At 47.2% G+C, this 19,500-nt stretch overlaps 1 protein-coding gene across 1 annotated transcript in view; it reads left to right on the forward strand.

Annotated features, from left to right (window-relative positions):
• The window catches only part of CTNNBL1 (catenin beta like 1), a 161,106-nt gene that overhangs the window by 137,205 nt on the left and 4,401 nt on the right, over window positions 1-19,500 (forward strand). Inside the window, exons 14-15 of the mRNA XM_005688545.2 lie at window positions 12,681-12,818; window positions 13,059-13,131. Coding sequence (XP_005688602.1) covers window positions 12,681-12,818; window positions 13,059-13,131 — 211 coding nt within the window. The remainder of the gene's footprint in view (window positions 1-12,680; window positions 12,819-13,058; window positions 13,132-19,500) is intronic.

Here is a 19,500-nt window from a genome sequence, read left to right on the forward strand (position 1 = left end):
GCCTGGGTTCTTCAGCAAAGGGGTCTCTCAAGTCCTCTCCAACTTAGTGTTTTCCCTCAGGTTCAGGTGAACATACTTTGGTAACTCTGCCATTTTTTGAAAATGGAATAAATGAAAAGCACAATAAGAGGTTGATCAGCTGCTGTCTTCTGTATAGAAGAGCAGCAGTCTAGTGGAAAGGTAAGCGTGAGGCGTAGGGAGCCAGATAAGCCTGGATTTGAACTTGAGCTCTGCTGCTTCCTAGCTCTGAGACCTTGGACAAATGAGTTGACCTCCTCCAACCTTTTCTTTTTTCTTTTTTTGGCTGCACACAGGCTAGTTGTAGTGAGCTGGGGTTCTCCATGCAGTGCGAGGGCTTCTCATCGCAGTGGCTTCTCTTGTTGTGGAGCTAGGACTCAAGAGGCTTAGTTGCTCCAGGCATGTGTGATCTTCCCAAACCAGGGTTCAAACACATGTCCCCTATGTTGCCAGGCAGCTTCTTAACCACTGGACTTATAGGGAAGTCCCCGCTGTGAGGTTTGATGTTCTCATCTGTAAAATGGACGTAACACCTCCCTTTCAGTGCTATTGTGAAGACCAAGCATAAAGCATGTCAGTACCTTGCTCAGTACTTACCTGCTGCTGTTACTAGATTTTCCTAGCTTCCTTTGAAATTCCTGTGTAAGTGTTAAGTAAGCTAGGCCGCCCTGTTCCTAAGAGCATCCTCCTTCCCAAATAACCCAGAAGGAGCTGTCCTAGCAGACCAGAGCATTGGCACCATCAGGTGCTTTGTCTGAAGCTCAGCTGGAATAAGCTTTGGTTTTTGCTTGTTGTTATTTTTTCTTTTTTTTGAAGGGGTATTGTTTTGTTTTCTGAGAGAGACCAGAGTAAGCTGTTGGGCATCAGGGAGCAGCTTGCATGGAGCTGTTAGGAAACTTGGCCTGCTTCCCACAAGATTATCTATTATCAGCATTGAAGAGGGTATGAAATTGATTAGCACTGATGGAGAGTAATGGCTGCAGCCATTCTCCCCAGCATTCCCAGTGCTTCCGTGTGCCACAGGTGCGGGGCCCCGCCATTCCCGACAAACATCTGTCTCCTTGATGCCAAGGCCGTTCAGCTGGGCCCTGGCAAACGTTCCAAGGCTGTCAGTGCTCAGCAGCCTTGGTGTTGCTCAGAGAGTTGGGGCGGGCTGGGGGTGAGGGGTGCATTTGTGAGCAGCGCACCCTGCCAGCACTCAGGCTCCTCCTGCCGGATGAAGCTGCCTCCCGGGTATAAAGGGACTTGGAACGAACAACCTCTGTCCTGTCTCTCCTTCATGTAGTCTTCTCGTGTTTGTTGCCTCACTCCAGCCTACTCCCTTTAAACTTGAATGTTCCACACCTACTGGGAATTCAGCAAATATTTGTTGACCCGAATTGAATCCTTGTTTTTCTTGATAACGTTGACTATCAGATCTGTAAGAAATAAATATCTCATATATTGTGCCAGGCCTGCAACAAAAACACCTTAAATAAATTGACCAAGAGACGGGGGATCAGGTATTGACAGTCTGAGTGTCTCGGAGCCACCGCTGTCCCTGCAGACTTCAGACTGCCATGGGCACCGTGCAGACGTCCACAGGTCTACAGTTGACCCAGATTCACAGAAAAGAATCCCATCATGTGGCACGTGTTTCTCAGGCACCTGCTCTGTGCAGGCGCTCCAAGCTCGACACGGGCTTGGGGTGAGCACAGGTTCAGGTGTCGAGAGAAGGGGCCAGGGAGCACCGCTACTGCTGCCGAGGGCTGGACGAATCCAGGGCGCAGGGGCAGCCATCTGCACCTAGAGTCACCCCGTACAGTTCTAAGGATGAGGCAGAAGCCGAGCTGCACCTCAAAAGGGGACATACAGGGCATTTCTAGGAACAGGAGCAAAGCAGCAGCAATGGGAGGCCAAGTTAAGTTTGGGGGCAACTGTTAAGTTATATTCCAGGAACAGAAGGTGTGATGGGGGAGCATGGACTTTAGAGCCAGACTGCTTCGGGTTCTCCGACTACAGACACGCAGCCTCATTTCTCCAGCTTTCTTTTCTTCCTTTCTGGTGTTCTGTTTTTTGAGGTGCACATCTCAACCTGTGGGAGTGTGAGGAATTACACATTTCAGAATTCGGTGACATAGATATCACACAGGTGAAAGCTGCTTTCACGGGTCCTGGCACGGAGAGTTGCGGGAGGACCTTTCCTTTTTTCTCTGTGAGGACTGTTTCTACCACCAGCCCTCCGCATACATGTATTTCCTCCCTTCCCTTGTGCTGCGTGGCTTTGTGGGGTCTCAGACCCACCCCCCACCCCCCACTTCTCCTCCTTCCTCTCCTGCTGCTGCGCCTTAGCTTCCTCTCTCCTAGTCTTTGCTTTTCCCTCTGTCCTGCCTCTTCTCAAGCTGGTGCCTCCTTCCACCTTCAGGTCTCATGGCCTAAATGTCATGGTCTTCATGTCACGAGACATGTCTTCATGAGACCATATCTCATGGTCTGCAGGCCTAAATGTCAGCCCCTCAGAGTGACCCCCCTGCCACGTGTGAAGCAGCGCCCCCCGAACTGCCAGTGCTTCTTCCTGACCTGTGCTGACTTTATACATTTGTTGACTCTCTCTATGCGACTCTCATCCCTCTTGTTCATCATGTTCCCAGGACCTACTTAGTGACTAACATGCAATAAATGAAAGACAGCTACTCATGAGTTAAAATTAATATTTGTCTGTGGGTGTCAGGAAGATAGAGAGTCCAGAGTTTCCTACATTATGCCTAAACTCTCATTGTTAACCCTAATTTGTATTTTCTCTGAATAGCCCCATCATCAAAAAAATATTTTCTACAACTGTGTACATTCTATGGCATATCTGTAGCTGTATTAAAAACTTCTTATTTAGAAGCGTCTGCAGGACAGACTAATAATTGTATTATATACAGACTCGGTTCCAATCGCGTTACTGCAAGAGTCTATTAACTAGCAAAGACTTCCACGTCTTGGGCAGCTGTCCACTGCTTTCTCATGTTATATTCAGTGTCCGTGAGACACCAGGGCCACAAAGTATCTGAACATACCCTGGGGCTTCCTGGTTAACAAGATTTGACCTGGACTTTTAAAGGGCATGTAATTCTTGAGACTCTTGGAGTGAGCAGCAGTTCTCTGTGGTCTGTAAATACCTAGGGTGCTTGTCTCAGCAGATTTCACCTGACTCCCCAAGCAACAAAAAGCCCAGAAAATACCAAGGTCCCTGTTGTTAGGCAGATGTCCTGACTTCTTGTGGGTATCTTCTGGCTTCTGCTGGTTCAATGTACAGGGATGCCAGGCTTCTGCATGTCAAAAATAAGAGATAATTATTTAGGTACTGGCAGGGATTTTAAAAGAGGAAGGAAAGAGCCTTGGAGAGAGGTTTTCCTTTTTTTAGTTCCTGGGAAAATTATTCTCAGCAGGTTTATTCAATAAAGCCTTCTCACCACATACTTCGCACCGTAATGACTTACAAATTGCATGCTAATTTTGCCACAGTTAAATCATCCCAGGCTTTATCCTGGAAAGAGAAAGACGGACTTCTTGTAATGAAACAGTATCCACAGGACTTGATGGTCGAGACAGACTTTGACGATTTCCTTAGCATTTGACACTCATTTATAGATTTGTACCAAGGAGGTAAAGCGGAGGAGCAGATGCGTGGGGTCCAGGATCATAAAGCACACCTACCAAGCCGTGTAGACAGGGGAAGTGTGAGACTGCAGTCAGGTCTTCTGCTAACTGTGCTGGAAGCTTCCGGGCAAGCCAGAAAAAAAAGGGAATCCTGCTGAGAGCTCCTCTCAGCTGTTCCTTGAACAGTGGTTCCCAAACTTCTCAGTCTATGAATTTGGCAGGCCACAGCTTACAGCAGTAGAAGCCAGAGCTGATGGGGGAGGGGATGGAGTAGTGCTTTCCCCTCCCTCCTGCTTCCGTCTTTCCTAGAGGCAGATTTAGCCAAATGCCCACTCCCCGATCTCTCCTTCCTCCCTGCTTGCCCCCTTTCCAATCACAGTCATCCTTTCTAGTTGGGGGACTTGGGTCCTGGCCCAACTCCTCTGCCTGTTCCCTTGCAGTAAGGCCTTGAGCATTCTTTGAAAGATTTTTTTTTTAATGTGGACCATTTTTAAAGTCTTTATTGAATTTGTTACAGTACTGTTTCTGTTTTATGTGTTGGGTTTTTTGGCCACGAGGTCTGTGGGATCCTAGCTCCCTGACCAGGGATCGAACTCGTACCCCCTGCATTCGAAAGTGAAATCTTACCCACAGGACCGCCAGGAAAGTCCCTGGCCCTGAGCACTCGGTTTTGCTTTTCTCATCCTCTCTGTCCTCTCTCAGTGGGCTCACAGTCTCTCCCACAGCACTTCACAGAAGCCCTGGTTTTCTCGAGGCTGGCTTGGGAGAGTGTGTGTGTGCTCAGTCATGTCCAGCTCTTTGCAACCACATGGACTGTAGCCCACCAGGCTCCTCTGTCCATGGGATTTTCCAGGCAAGAATACTGCAGCAGGTTGCCACTTCCTATTCCAGGGGATCTTCCCAACCCAGGGATCAAACCTGCACCTCTTTCATCTCCGGCTTTGGCAGGCAGGTTTTTTACCAGGAAGCCACAAGGCTGTCTTATATGTTGTCACAGTCCAGTGAATTAGTAGTCTAGCAGTCTGCTTGCTTGTTCTTAGTACATTTAGATGGTTGATGTGACGCCACCTGTGATGGAGGCGTCATGCTACCTACCATAGAAGGAGCAAGAACCCTGGCATCATATAGCCCAGGTTTAAATCCCAGCTCTGCCCCACACAGATTCCATTCTTTTGGGAAATGCCTTACCTGGTGTGTATATGTGTGTGTTTTACTTTTCATGGTGGCTTTATCAGAGTGGCACGTGCTCATGTGTTTAAGGCTGGCCTAACGCATAGTCTCTCTTCTCTTTGCAAACTCTGGCCTGATACCCTTGGGTTCTTATCAGAGCTGCTATCAGTTAGCTGTAAATTCCCAGAAAAAAAGAAAAACATCCCTTTCACTAATTCTCCAGCCTGTTTCCCCTGCTGAAAATGACTTGCAGGCCCTGTCTCCTCTCTCACAGTCTGCCCTGTTTCAGAAGCTCTTGGAAGAAGATTTTGTTTGGCTGCTGTTTGTGTCTCCTCCTTCTCCACTTGCCTGTCTCTCCCTTTACTCTGGAAGAAAAAGGGAAATTGGCCTTTTCTCAGTGGTGGGGCAGTTCCTGCCCATGACTGCACAGCAGCAGTGACCCCCGCTGGGGTTCTGAGCCATGTCCCCGCTTATTAAGGAAAGAGGGATTCCTATTGGCTTCATAGCAGCTTCTTTTATGACTGTCTCCTTCCATCAGCGAGGGGCAGCTGGCCGCCTGTCAGGGGCAGATTAGAAGTGGCATCCACACGCTCATTTGGAGGCTTGCGACTTGCCTGCGGAGAGAGATAGAGGCACCTGGCAAGGTAGTGATTTGGTAGCACTCTGCAGACAGATTAACATTTAAAGTGAGGATGTGACTGGGGGAGGGGGCGCGCACACAGCCCTGCAGCAATGGCACCTTGGTGCCACACGCACCACCTCCTTGTGTGTGTCTTTGGAGATGAATCTGTTTGTTTTAGCAGCCCCCAAAGATGCTTATGCTGCCCTGAATTGCAGTCTGTTGTACTTAATGCGCTATTCACTGAATTACCATCTAAGTTTTTATTCTAGCCCTCTCTTACGAAATGAACAAAGTAAAACCTTTCAGATTGTCTTTTTTTGTTTTTTTAACTCTCCTGATTTACACATGGAATTTGCTAGTCTAGCTAGAGATCCCTCCTCGTTTTTTCGTTTTTTTTTTTTTTTTAATATAAGTTTCTTCAATTTATAAGAAAAAGGCAAAGGAGCTAGATGATCTTACATTTAATGCTGGTCATTTGCAGTGGTTCCCAGATACAGCATGAAGAAAAACCCCATCTATTTGCTCATAGGCTAATATGGAAAAGGTCTATAAAACAAAGACATTTTGAACTAGGGAAGTGATCACAGGCTTGGAGCCAGACTCATGTGGGTTTTTATCCTGTCTCCGACACTTACTCAGCTCTGAGCTTTGCGACCTTTGGAGAATTCTCCCCTCTTTAAACCTCAGTTTCTTATTTGAAAGTGGAAATAGTTATGATTCTTGTTACCTCTTGGGGTTTAAGGAAAAGTGAGAAATTTATGAATGTGCTTAGCACAGTGCCTGATACACAGTGAGGACCCAGGAAATTTTGCTGTTATCATTCCATTTTTCCCGCCCATCCTTCCCTCCCCCCATATTTATTTATTTGTTTGTGTCAGGTCTTAGTTGCAGTATGTGGGATCTTTGTTGCATCATTCAGAATCTTTCGCTGTGGTGTACAGACTCTCTAGCTGTGACGCAGGCTTAGTTCCTCTGTAGCATGTGGGATCTTAGTTCCCTGACCGGGGATTGAACTCATGTCCCCTGCATTGCAAGATGGATTCTTCACCACTGGACCACCAGAGGAATCCCTCGCCCATCCTTTGTCAGAGTGAAAGGACTAACAGGAAAAGGTCTTAGACTAGGAAATCATATCTCACTAAAGTCTCTAAGCAAAACTCAGTGACAGTTATTTGATGTCTATCTCAGTTTTCCCATCTGTGAAATCTGAAAATGGTATTTCCTGTGCACACACAACACCTGGCATATACAGCAAGTGAGGTTAGTGCAGGTCCTCTGCTCTGAAAAGCAAAAAAATGCCATACATGAATGTTGAGTTGTCATTGCTTCACAGAGAAGACGGTCACCTCCCCTCTTCTCAAACTTGAGAGTTGAATGCATTAGCTTATGGGACATCCTTTAAATCTTAACTCTCATGCCTTATTTCAAATACAGTTCAATGTGTATATAGATTTTCACTGGGAAATTTTATAAAGTATAATACCTGTACCATATTTAAGGAGGCTACTGGTTTGGGGGACTTTCTCTTTAATCTCTATTAATCATGTTCCCATTTTAAGAGCATTCAGTTTACACACTCATATTGTTTTAAAATAGCCCCTCTAATGTACCAGCAAATCCAAGAGTTGTCTCTTTCTTATAGGGAAGTTACTTTCTTGATGACAGGATGAGCTAATTGTCAGTGCTCACCACTTGCTGTTGAGGTGACGACTGCTGGAGGCATGTCTCCCAGTGGCTCTTCTGACTGTCTCGGAGCACGGTCTGTCAACAGCTCCAGTCTATCAATTTACCCATATGTGGGTAAAAACCCACTGCTTCTGGCTGTTAGGTGCTTCAGTCCTAGGTTTGCCACAGGTTATCAAAGCTAAAAGGCACCTTCAAGAAGATCAAATCAGGGAAGACAAAAGTGCCTGTACACTCCCAACCTGAGACTGGTGTTTACAGTGCTAATAGGTTTCAGTGTGCTTCCCCAACTAAGCTGCAACTTGGCTTCACAATGCTTTGCCAATATGGTTCTCTGTAGCCATTCTAGTGGATTAGAGTTAGCGCTCAGGAACCCTATTTCCCTTCCCAGATCCAGTTCAGGCTTCTAGTTTCCAAGCAAAGAAGCCATGGCCAAAAATATTTAAATGACTTGCCTATGGACCCTAATAAGTTTGAGTTGGAATCTGATCCCATTTGCTTAGTTCTTTCAGATGTCTAGCTCTTTTTCCTCACACTCAGAAATCCAAAGAACTGTATCAGGTTCTTATCACAAGATCAAATTGTTATCTAGTATCTTAGAAACCAAGAAAAGGAGCCAGAAATTCATTAATCCATTTATAAAAAGTTGGCTCTGTTCACACATTGTAAGACAGGCATGGATAATAAAGGTGACGTACCATCCTGCTTCTTTTTAAAAAGACCAGAACTTAAGAAAATGTGCCTTAAACAACTGTTACCCAAACTTCCTTATTTTCCATCAGAATAATGCATAATCACCTTGCTTTTTTAAAATTTCCCTTTGAACATGGAGTACACACTTGTGCTCTCCTTCCCTGAATTCACTCAGCAGTAAATATTCCATGCCAGCCACAGAGTCGTAACGGGCTAGATTAGGTGCTGTGCTGACAGCAGTCCCCTTCTCTCCGTGTTGGTTTCTCTGATGCTTCTAAAACTGTCAGGGCAGAAACTCCCATCTTCGAAGCCAATCTCTGTTTCATCTTTGTGTATGTTCAGTGCAGTTATGGTGATGCCTCTCCTGGAGATGAACTGCAATCCTGTCTCAGATCTGCATTCGAAAATTTCACTTTCAAATCATGCGGCCTCGTGCCTAAAAGTAGAATGTCGAAGTGAACGTTGTTGGAGTCTTGAAGTTCTGGGGAAGGAGGAAAAAATAGGGTTTGGCAGTGCTCTCTTGGGTCCATCCTTTCCACATGACAACATTTGGAGAAACTGGAAGGTACAGTATGTCTGGTTAAAAGAGGATCAGATTGTGGGGAAGAGTGTGAAAAAGGAAAAACTACCAGGGGCACTTCTGACGTAATTGGAGAAATTTAATTTTGCTAGGCTCTGTTCTTAAGCCATTCTACCACTCTAATTTAGTATCTTCCTTTGTTCTCCAAACAGCTCTAAAATCTGTCATGCCTCCGCAGACATGGTAGCATGAAGAGAGAGCACAGACTTGGATTTGAGTCCCCCGTCCTGCTTCCCACTAACCTTAGGGAGGTTGTTCAGCCTGAGTCAGTTTCCTCATTGGAAATGGGGGCGATGATCCCTAGTGTTGTCGTTGTTTAGCCACTAAGTCGTTTTTGACTCTGCGTTCTGATGGACTGCAGCATGCCAGGCTCCTCTGTCTCCCAGTTTGCTCAGAGTCATGTCCATTGAGTTAGTGATGCTATCTAACCATCTCATTCACAGTATTTGTGGGAGGTAATGGAGTCAGTGTAGGTAAAGCACTTGACACTATGCTAAGCCCTCAGCAAACACAAGCTGCTCCGGCAAGGCGAGTAGATGGTGGTGGCAATGGTTACTATTCAGACTGCCTCACACAATGCCTGGTATTTAGTAATCAGTCAAAAACTATGATGTGCCGGAAGCTAGGATCTAAGAAGCAAAGAAACACTCCCTTCTTCCTGTTAGTAACAGTGGTATCCCACTGTTGTTCTCCTCCACCCTCGCCAAGCTGACCCATGCTATTGTTATTCCCTCTGCTTACAATGTGCTTTCCAGCTTGTCATGCTTCTTCAGAATCCAGCTCAAATGTTATTTTCCTGGAACTCTCCTGATAACCAAAACAAAACAAACGTAGCCTCTCCTTCTGGCATTCAGTACAATTTGCAAGGTCCTTCATAATGGCCATTACTACATTTAAAAAAGAAGTTTGTTCATACCTGTTAACCTCATTGACTTTAATCTCCTTGATTCTGTAGACTGTCTTATTTATCTTTGCTGCTCCCAGCACATCATATAATAGCTGGTTCATAGTTAGTGTTCAGGAACACTGAGCTAGTGTTCTTTACTAGTGGATGAATGAATATGTTTCTCCCCCGGTTCCCAGATTTGCACTGAGGGATTGGTCTCTCTTCTCTCCCCTCTCCACCCCTCTTCTCTTCTCCATCTGATCTGCTTCTCATATAGGCTGACACTGTGCAACCTACGAGCTGTACACTTTGCCTACCTGTCAACACTTGAAGCCGCCATGTCCGTCAGACAGGTGTTCACGCATCCTCATTCACTTTCCTGCACAGCATAGTCTGCAGCTCATCCTGTCTCACTTCTCTGGCCGACAGATTCACAAATGCTTTTCAGGAGTCCGCTTTGCAGAGAGTAATATGCAAAGTGCTTTGTAGGGTACACGTTTTTAAATATCTCAGGAAAAATTGTATAAGGAATATCACATTTTAGACTTTAAATATATCATGATAGAGATTGGGGTATGGGGAGAGTACCAACATTACAAGCAAACGTGAGGGGGCCAGAAAAGGGAGGGCAGGCCTGTTTACGCTGTGTGTGTCGCGGGTGGTGGGGGAAGGCCAACGAGCAGAAAGTATGAAGAGCATAATGCATTTTGCGTAAGGCTTCAGGCCACAGAAATGCCTTCAGTTTATTTTTTGTTTAATATTTATTTCTCTGGCTGCACCGGGTCTTAGTTGCAGCACGCAGAATCTTCGATCTTAGTTGCAGCACATGGCATCTTTAGTTGCGGCATGCAAATTCTTAGTTGCCATGTGTGGGATCTAGTTCCCTGACAAGGCATCAAATCTGGGCCCCCTGTCTTGGGAGCACAGAGTCGTAGCCACTGGACCACCAGGGGAGTCCCTGCCTTCACTCTAAAGTCATTCGTCCTACTGCGTCTGCCGATCAGAAGCCTTGAAGGCTTATCCAAAAGTCGCTTCTTCCCAGTGTCTTATAACCAACCCTGATTAGCACCCACCACCTGTAATTACTTTAAACTTGTGGACACACTGTATCCCTTTACTTTTTGATCATTTTCTGTGTTGCTGTGATCTTCCCAGTCAGACCGGCAGCTCCTTGGTGACTAAGACCAGCACATCCCCTTAGCTTCATTCTTACTCCTTTTCTGCCTTAACTCAGTGCTTGGAACGGTGTTCTGGCCACAGGGCAGTTAAGCAGGGTCCGGATCTGAGCACTCTGCTTCATGTTATTCATTTCCGCCTCAGAGATGAATCAGACAGGATTCCTATCCCTGGGGAGTCCATATTCGAGTAGCTGGTAATTATGCAATTATGAACAACTTACTTAACCTCTGTGTGCCTTGGATTCTAATTTGTACAATGGGATTAATATCCCTTCCCTGCTCACTTTAAATCTGGTAATAAGGACCATATATATAATAACACTTTAAACTCCACCACATTATAGAAATGTGAAGTATTAGCTGCAAATGCTTTTTGCATGAGTGGAAGTCAAAGAGTAATTTTCCTTCCTGTGCCCCCAGCTGTTGAACACTTAGGAGTTCTGAAGCAGGAAGTTATGATTATGAACAAATGAGAAACTAAAGAGGCCCTTCTATTTTTAAACTCCTTGGACATCAGTCTGGTGCTGCGTTGACTACCTCGTGACCATTAACACTCACCAGATTACCAAGGAATTTGCTACTACACAAAGCTCTGAATTAGTGGCGGTGCTTTACCAGGCAGCGCCGGGCCTGGTAGAGCCTTCTTTTGCCTCACAGACAGAGGCCTTTAGGAACAAGATGAAAAGTAGCTACAGGCAGGCCCCGTGGGCAAATAAAGAAGTGCGTTATCTGCGTCTAAATAGTCTCTGAAGGATGCTGGTGGGGATTGATGACCACGGTGGTAAGTCCTTCGAGTTTGGGAGTGTGGAAAGCAGGGTCCCCAGGGCTTCCATCAGTGACAGGTGCCTGAATTGTCAGAGGGAACCATGGCCGTAAAACCACTGACAGAATTAAGAAATGGGTTGTTGTCATCAGAAGCATGTATTCAAGCGCCTGTCTTCTCAGACCAATCTGCTAGTCGTGCAGAACGAGTCTTTCACCCAGTTCCGACTCTGACAGCCTGCAGCAGTCATGTCTCTTTCCTCTCATTCACCGCGTGGATGTTTACTGAGCCGGGGATGTAAAGACAGAATTCAGTCCCCACTTTCGCAGAGCTCACAGCCCACGCTCATGAAATAGGGGGAGTTATAGAAACAGAGAGCTGATAGTAACTGAAATCCTTGTGGATATGATGGGCCAGAAGACGGCATGCCGTGGAGTGGCCTGCAAGGGTACTGTCAGGAATTTTGGAAAGGAGTTTTGTTATCCTTAAATGATCAAGGAAGGCTCTGTAGGAGAGGTTGCTTTATAGTGCTGGCATGAGAGATATCCCAGAACTCTTAGGAAGCAAGGCAGTAAAGGCCCTGAGATGGGAAGAAGAGCTGTCTTGGCAGAGGTGGTGATAATCCTCTGAATGAGGGGCTTTGGGGTGGAGTGGAATGAAAATATGCTGCAATGACTGTGATGGTGGTTGCATAACTCTGACTACGCACGAAACTGTTACTTTAAATGGTTGAATACTATGGTACCTCAATTGTATCTGGATAAAGCTAGGTTTGTTTTTTAAAGAATCCGCTATACAGGAACATATATGGGGAGAGCAAGTCTGATAGGTCTGGGGTTACAAAACTTTAGGAAAGAGACTCCCTAAAGAGGAAAGAGATTAGCTCTTTGACCTTGAGGAAGTATTGAACTCGTGGAATGAAAAGGAAAGGTTGGTGTTTTGTATCTAACAAAATATAAGCCAGAAGGGACACGTAGAATGGGTACCTGCACCATCAGGAGGGCACCAAATCGGAATTGTAGAGAAAGAGGACCTCTCCTCCCTAGGTTGATTTAATTTGGAAGAAAAAGAGAGTTAAGTATATCTTGTAGAGAGGTTACTGATGGAGGCGGGAACCAGAGTAAAGAATGAGTAGACGTAGATAAATAGATTTATGTCCGCATCAGCTTATTTTTTCAGGTTGAATGTGTGGATGTGATCATTTTGGCCTTGAGTCTTTGTATAGAGAAAATAATGGGCTTTAGCCTTGGCTCCGTGAGCCTCTAGTCCGGTAACAATGAGAACGTAAGATACTTTAGAATAATGAGTCAAGCAGGAGGCAAATGAAGGCAGAGTGGTTTTCTTTTGTTGTCGTAGTTGTCGTTACTGTTCTCTTGTGAATCGTGAGAGGACTGGAAGCCTGTCCTTCCCTCCTCCACTCACCGTCTGCCTTTTGTTCCCCAATGTTCCTTCCTTTCTAGGACATGGTCCGGCGTGGGGAGATCATCGACAATGACATCGAGGATGAGTTCTACCTCCGGCGCTTGGACGCCGGGCTGTTTGTCCTCCAGCACATCTGCTACATCATGGCAGAGATCTGCAATGCCAACGTGCCCCAGGTAGGAGGGGCTGCCCTGGGTGGGCCCATCCATCCCCGCCTCCTTGCCTGCCGCCGGCTTAGGGGAGAGTCTCTCAAAGAAGGAAGTGGATCACACACTCCTTGAATTCCTTCGCTCTACGTGGGCCCTCTTTCTCAGGGATGGGGGTGAAGTGAATACTTCCAGTGTGATGTATTCTGATGTCTACCGGGACAAATGATGCTCTTTCTTTCTCTGTCCGCTCTTTCTTTTCCTTATTAGATTCGCCAGAGGGTTCACCAGATCCTGAATATGCGTGGAAGCTCCATCAAAATCGTCAGGCACATCATCAAGGGTGAGTTGGATGTTGCTTGTGTCTGGGGCTCCAGGGAATTAATTAGATGTTGCTTTCTTTCCATCTCTGTCTGTATGCCTGGAATTTGGTGCGTAGCATTCTCTGCACTGCAGGCTTAAGTGTGTTGTCCAGGTCAGTCTGTGTCCAGATCATCCTGTCAGAATACCAAAGACTAACCTAGTTAATCTCTGCCTCTGATTCTCCACTTCCAGAATTTTAAAAACACAAACAAGAAGCAATAGGGATTGGAAATTTAAACACACACACACGCGCACACACACACACACACACACACACACAAATCCAGGTCCAAACTGCATGTAGTGAAAGGAAATTACTTTCTTAGGGGAAAAAAAACAAAAAAAAAAAACAAAGAAACTAATCAGCACTACCTGGAGTTAAGGCAGAGGGAAGTGAGTTTGAGGCAGGATAGTATAAGAGAAAAAGCACGCCTGCTTTCCAGTGCTAGCTCTGCCTTCCCCCAGCCGTGTGAGTAAGATCTAGAAGAAATTTGGAAAAGTTCATGGGATGTTACATGACAGCATCCAGCCTAGCGGCCAGCACACAGGAAATGCTCGGGTGAATTTCCTTCACCTTCCCCAGCGGGTCCCTTTTCGGCTGGACCTGACTCAACTGGGGCTGCTCCCAGGAGGCCTCCGGTCGGTGAGCACGCTCTCGGTCAGCTTTGTGATGCAGTGCCCACCCTCGGACCACTTAGCACAGACCAGCATACATGGCAGCAGGAGCCCACGCTGGACTTTGCTGATAACACCAAAGTTCAGAGTCATGGTGGACGGTACCGCAGGCACATTGTGTCCCTCTCTGACCCTCATTCTGCCCACTTCTTAGCCGAGGAATTAGGCTAGATTTACTTGAAGGGTGTGCGGGTAAGTGGCTTATAACTCCCATTACAGGTGGAAGATGAAATGTGGAGATAAATTATATATATAATAGAGTGAGACGTTAAGAGCCCTGGGTTCTGGGATCTGGCCCCTGGAAGTGAATCCTGTTCCTTCTATTTGCAGTGCTGCCTCAGGCAAGATATCCAATTGCTCAGAGACCTCCTAGAATAGGTAAAAGGATTAAATGAGATGATATATGGAAAGTATCTCCAGTTCATAAGTTCTTGGTAGATGCTAGCTGAGTATTTGCTATTTGCTTGGTAAATGCTATTGTGAGTATTATGAAATGTGATGATAACTATCGTCAGCCGTGTTACAAGTGAGGCACGGCTAATATCCCATGGGAAGCTGTGTGGGAGTACGAACATTGAGCTGGGTCTTAGACATTCCAAACCAAAGGAACCGTGTGGGTGAAAACCTAGGACTGGAAGCCACACGATCATCCCTGCCCTCCCCGGCGAGTGGGGATGGTAAATCTTGTGCCCATTTTGCAGATGGAGCCTGTGAGGCACTGGAATTTATTGTCTTCCCCCCGAGGAAAAGGAAAGGGGGGACCGTTCATGAGCCTCACCTGGCATCTCCCATAGTGGCATCTCCCCCTCAGTGTCACAGGCGCGTGAGTTACTGCTTCAGGCGTCACGCCACCTCCTGCCTCAGGTGCAGCTGCGGCGATGTGCAAGCCCAGCCTCTAAAGGACCTTCATTTTCAATGCCCACACATTCAGTAAGAACTTTTTGTGACTCTCAGCTCCGCTGTCTTGCATTTAAGCTTCTCCCTGCACCTCCATCCCCATGATCGAAACAGTGATCTGAGAAAGGAAGAGAGTTTTTAACACCTAGTAGGGGGATGCTTTTCTTCCTGACATCCTAACATGTGTACCTGAGATTATTCAGGATTTTCAGTTGTTGCAAGCCAGCCTCAGTGCCCCTCAGAGCCCGATTTATTCCCCGAGTGCCTGTTAAAGTGCTGGGCTCCTACTGGGTGCTGAGTACACATTTGTCGATTGTCTGGCCAGGTGAGCAGGTGAACAGCCTGCACAGATGCTGCGTTCATTCCCACCACTCTTCTTCCTCTCCCCAGTCGCTTTCCTTCCCTCACTGTCCAGGCTCTCAGGTCCCTCCTTCCAGACCCAGGTCCGGCCCTTCAGCTCTCTTTCCAGCCCCCTTCACAGCCAGTCCCTCAGTAAATCTGCCATTCCTGCCTCCAGCCTCCATCCTGAATCAATCCACTTCTCTCCATCTGTTATTTCCCATCATAGCACCCTGTTTATTTCTGCCCTGGCCCTTATCACTGTCTGTAATTATTTTTATTTATGTCTCTGTTTACTTGTTCTGTGTGTCTCACGCATTAAAATGTAAGCTCCGTGATGCAGGGCCGTTGGCTCGATCCCCATGTCTCCTCAGCACCCAGAGCAATGCCGGGCACATAGTGGACACCCAGGGAATATTTTAAATGTTGTTGAATGAAACCCTACCCTTGTGTGAGTTTAAATTGGCAGATATTTACTGAGACTCCTCAGGGCTCAGCACAGTGCTGATACTGTACTACTGAGGTGTCACACAGCTCCTGCTCTCGTAGAGTTTTTAGTCTTTTGAGGAGACATGGTTTAGTCGCTAAGTCCTGTCTGACTCTCTGCAACTCCATGAACCATAGCCCGCCAGGCTCCTCTGTCCATGAGATTATCCGGGCAAGAATGCTGGAATGGGTTGCCATTGCCTTCTCTAGGGGGTCTTCCCAACCCAGGGATCAAACCCACGTCTCCTGTTTGGTAGGCAGATTCTTTACCACTGAGCCAAAAAAAATATATGCTTCAACAACTACTCAGCCAGAGTTGCTGGGTGCCAGGCTCTGTATCTAGGACTAGAGAGACAGGGAGGAATCAGCACGATCCCTGTCCTAAGGGTTCATGGTCTAGGGGGAGAGAGACTCGAAACTAATTATAACGTGATAAGTGCTGCATTGAAGTTGTGAACAGAGTGTTAAAGGAGTGATAAGGAGGCAGTAATGGAGGTGCAGGCCACACCCGGGAATCCCAGGGAAGAGAGAGAGGATGCTCTCAGGGCTGGGAAGGGTGTCCGGTGGGGAAGCACATCCCAGGCAGTGGGAACAGAGGCCTGAGGCGGAACAGGACGTCAGTGGCCTTCATACAGAGTCTCCCCCATCAGGGGAGGCCTAGCAGGGATACGGGAGGCTGGAGCATCAGGTGGAGTTTTTCTGGATAAGACTCTCGAATTCTGTTGGGTACACAGTGAGTTTTGGGGGACAGGCAGTGCCTGCACCCCTTTGTTGGCCAGCGGAGAGCACAGTCTCATTTGGGCAGGAGAGGTGCTAATTTGGACAACTGGAAGTCTTTACAAGGGAGGTGATATTTAAAGCCAAGGAATCAGATGCCACTGCCCAGGTCAAAGATGCCCTCACAGGATGCTGACCACAAAAAAACAAACAAACAAAAAAAGCATTCTCTCCAGATGGAAGGCTAAGGTTACAATAAAGAGCTCACACTGGCCCCAGGTTCCGTCTGTCTGCGTTGTTGGCTGGCAGAGCTGTACCATGGTCCACCTTTCCTCAGCCCATGAATGCGGTCCAACAAGCACCCTCCAGACAGTGCTGTGGTTGAAAAGGGGTAAGCCTACTATGGGACTAGGTAGGGGGCTATGGCTGGGCTTCTGCTTTAGGCCCACCCCTTAAAAGCCTTCACTCCTTCCCCCAGCCTTCATTCCATCAAAATGCGTGAAAACACAAAGCCTCATAAAGAAAACCAGCTCATCAGTCTGTCCTCTTTGATTTTAATTTTGTTTTTCAGTTTGGGTTGCTTCCCTTTTTTTTTCAATCATACTAATTAGATGCAAGCTTTTTTCTTTGATTTTATGGCCTACATATTTCCCAAGTTTTGCTGGCAGGATGACAGCTGATGGATCCCTTGGGGTCTCAGGAAAACGCTGATGAGGCAGGCCCAGCAGGGGACTCTTCCCATTTTATTTCTGTCCCCTTTCTCACAGTTTCCCTCCCTCCTTTTGTACTGGAGGTGCCAAGAGAGCTAGAAATAATTGATGGCTCATTAAAGTCCCTCGGTCTGCAGGCTGCGTACTCAGTGCTCCTGAAGTCCTGCCTTCCCTGAACGGGTAGCCGCTCTGGCCCGAGGCCTGTGGCACCCACCTGGGGGGCAGTGGTCTCTGTACTAGAGAAGGACCACGTGCTCCACACGGGCAGTGACACTCGTCCTGCCTTTTATCTTCTGGTGCCCAGGCCGCGCATGCCACAAAGAAGGGGCTCAGCTAATGCTTACTGGGGATGCACTTCAGGCTTCCTTGTGTTGTTCCTGAAATCAGGGTCACAGTAGGTAGAGTGGTCACTCCCAAGCACATCCTCTGTGCCAGGCTTTTAATGTATGTTCTCCTGTTCTTACAAGAGCCCTAAAAGCAGGATTACACTCTCCATTGTGCCCACAAGGAAGCCAGGACCTGCGGAGGTTAAGCGACGTTACCCAAGTCGCTCTTAATGCAGGAAAACTGGATCCAGACTCAGTCGGTCTTTCCATCTGGCGGAAAGGAAAGCTCTAACTGGGCCAGTTGGCTGATACACTCCTCAAGCATTTCAAGGAAGAAAATTCAGGGCGGCAATCTTTTCAGAGCACCCAGCGGCATCACAGGGCACTCAGTGGGCTCCCTAGACACACCGAGGAGACCCTGTCCCCAGGGGGATTCAGCCCCATTGCGTGAGGAATAAATAACCGCTACACAAAGCAGACTGAAGTCAGTGCTAAGAGATGGAGTGGGAATCAGGAAAGCACAGTTAATGCTGCTGGAGACGGAGAGAGAGCCTGAAGACCCGGAGAGGCTGCAAGAAGAGGTGCTTGGTTTTGTTTTTTAATTGTGGTAAAACACGCACAAGAGTTACCATCTTAACCATCGCAGCCATCACCATCACCTGTCCACAGAACTTACTTTCATTTCAGCAGAATTGAAAGGCTGTACCCATTAAACCCTTCACTCCCCATTCCCCCCTCCCCTAGCCTCTGACAGCCACCCTTGCACGCTCTGTCCCCATGAAGCTGATGACTAAATAAGAACGTGGCTTCTGGAAACGTGACACCTCCATAGGTAGACGCAGGGGTACATTGAGTGGCCCCCTCGTTGGATGTGGAGTAGGACCTGGAAATACTTCTCAGTATAAATACTTGTGCCAGGGCTTACCGTGGAAGCCTCCAGTGACTGGTGAAAGTTAAGACCATGTGGTGGTAGGCTGTTTGGCAGACGAAAGCTTAGAGGATTACTGACTCAAAAAATTCTCAGTGGTGGCGAAAAGACTGAGCCAAAGACTTCAGAACGCTTGCAGAGATTGGCTCCTGGCCCTTTGATTTGCTTGTGTTCCTTATGGCTTGAAGTCCTCTCTCAGAAGCTCCTAAACATGTGTTCCCGTATTGATTTGGAGTGCTTGGTAACCTGAGCTTGGCCTCTGTGATTTGCAAGCTACAGAAGCTGCTGGGATTTCTCTTTGATGACATGTTCGTGTGTGTGTGACTTCCACCAGGCCTTGGCTGCTGGAGCCTCTAGGATTTAGGGAGGCGAGAAAGGATCCTGAAGAGGGGCCTCTTTAACCTCGGGCAGCTACGTGCCCTGCCCCTAAGCAGTTCCTGCATTTATAAGACGGAGATGGATAACCTGCCTCCAAAGTTTGCTGTGAGAATTAGATGAGGTTCTGCAGTAAAGGGCTTCCATGTTGGCACATGATAAGTGCCTGATGACATTAGCTACCTTTACCGGTGTGACTTGAGTCCCAGCTTACGTGGGAAGAGGTAGAACTGAGATGCACAGTCCAGCAGGATTCTGGCTCTCTGTAACTTGCAGTTAAGTTAGCAGATAACATGTGTGAGCCTGGGTTTCCTCCTCTGTAAAAACCAAACCGAAAATGAAGATTGCCCCCAAGGATGGCTGAGATAGAGATGCAGCTGGGGACCTGGGACAGAATACTTGCTCGGTAAATACAGATTCCTTCCTTCCCTTCCCTGGCTTCATCCTTTCACCAGTGCTGGCAACAGCCTGGACTCAGAGGCAGTCAGGAAAGCCCAACCCAGACCTCACTCTTCAAGGCCTGGTGGGGCGGGTGGAGTGGTGGTGCTTTTCCAGACAGCTGAAATGTCTGTGGGAAAACAGTCCGTGGGGATATGACCCTGTTAGCATCGTAAGCAAAGAATAAGCTTCCTTCTGTTTCTCCTTAAGTGAGTTTCACTGTCATGATGTCCCTGGTGAAACTTACACCCCCACTTCCAGCCCCAGCACAACATTCTCCTCCAGCGAAGTCACGTTAGTCCTTCCGCATCCATCCTTTTCGCTGAGGAATCTCTGTTAGACCTCAAGGGTCTTACTCTCCTAGTTTCTATTTTGTTATTATTTCTATGTCTTCAAGGATTTTCAGTGTAAAAATGCTGACGTTCCTCTTCTCCCCACTCACCCTTCCTCCTGCACTT

Source organism: Capra hircus, chromosome 13 (genome assembly GCF_001704415.2).
Source record: "Capra hircus breed San Clemente chromosome 13, ASM170441v1, whole genome shotgun sequence".
Taxonomy (NCBI): domain Eukaryota; kingdom Metazoa; phylum Chordata; class Mammalia; order Artiodactyla; family Bovidae; genus Capra; species Capra hircus.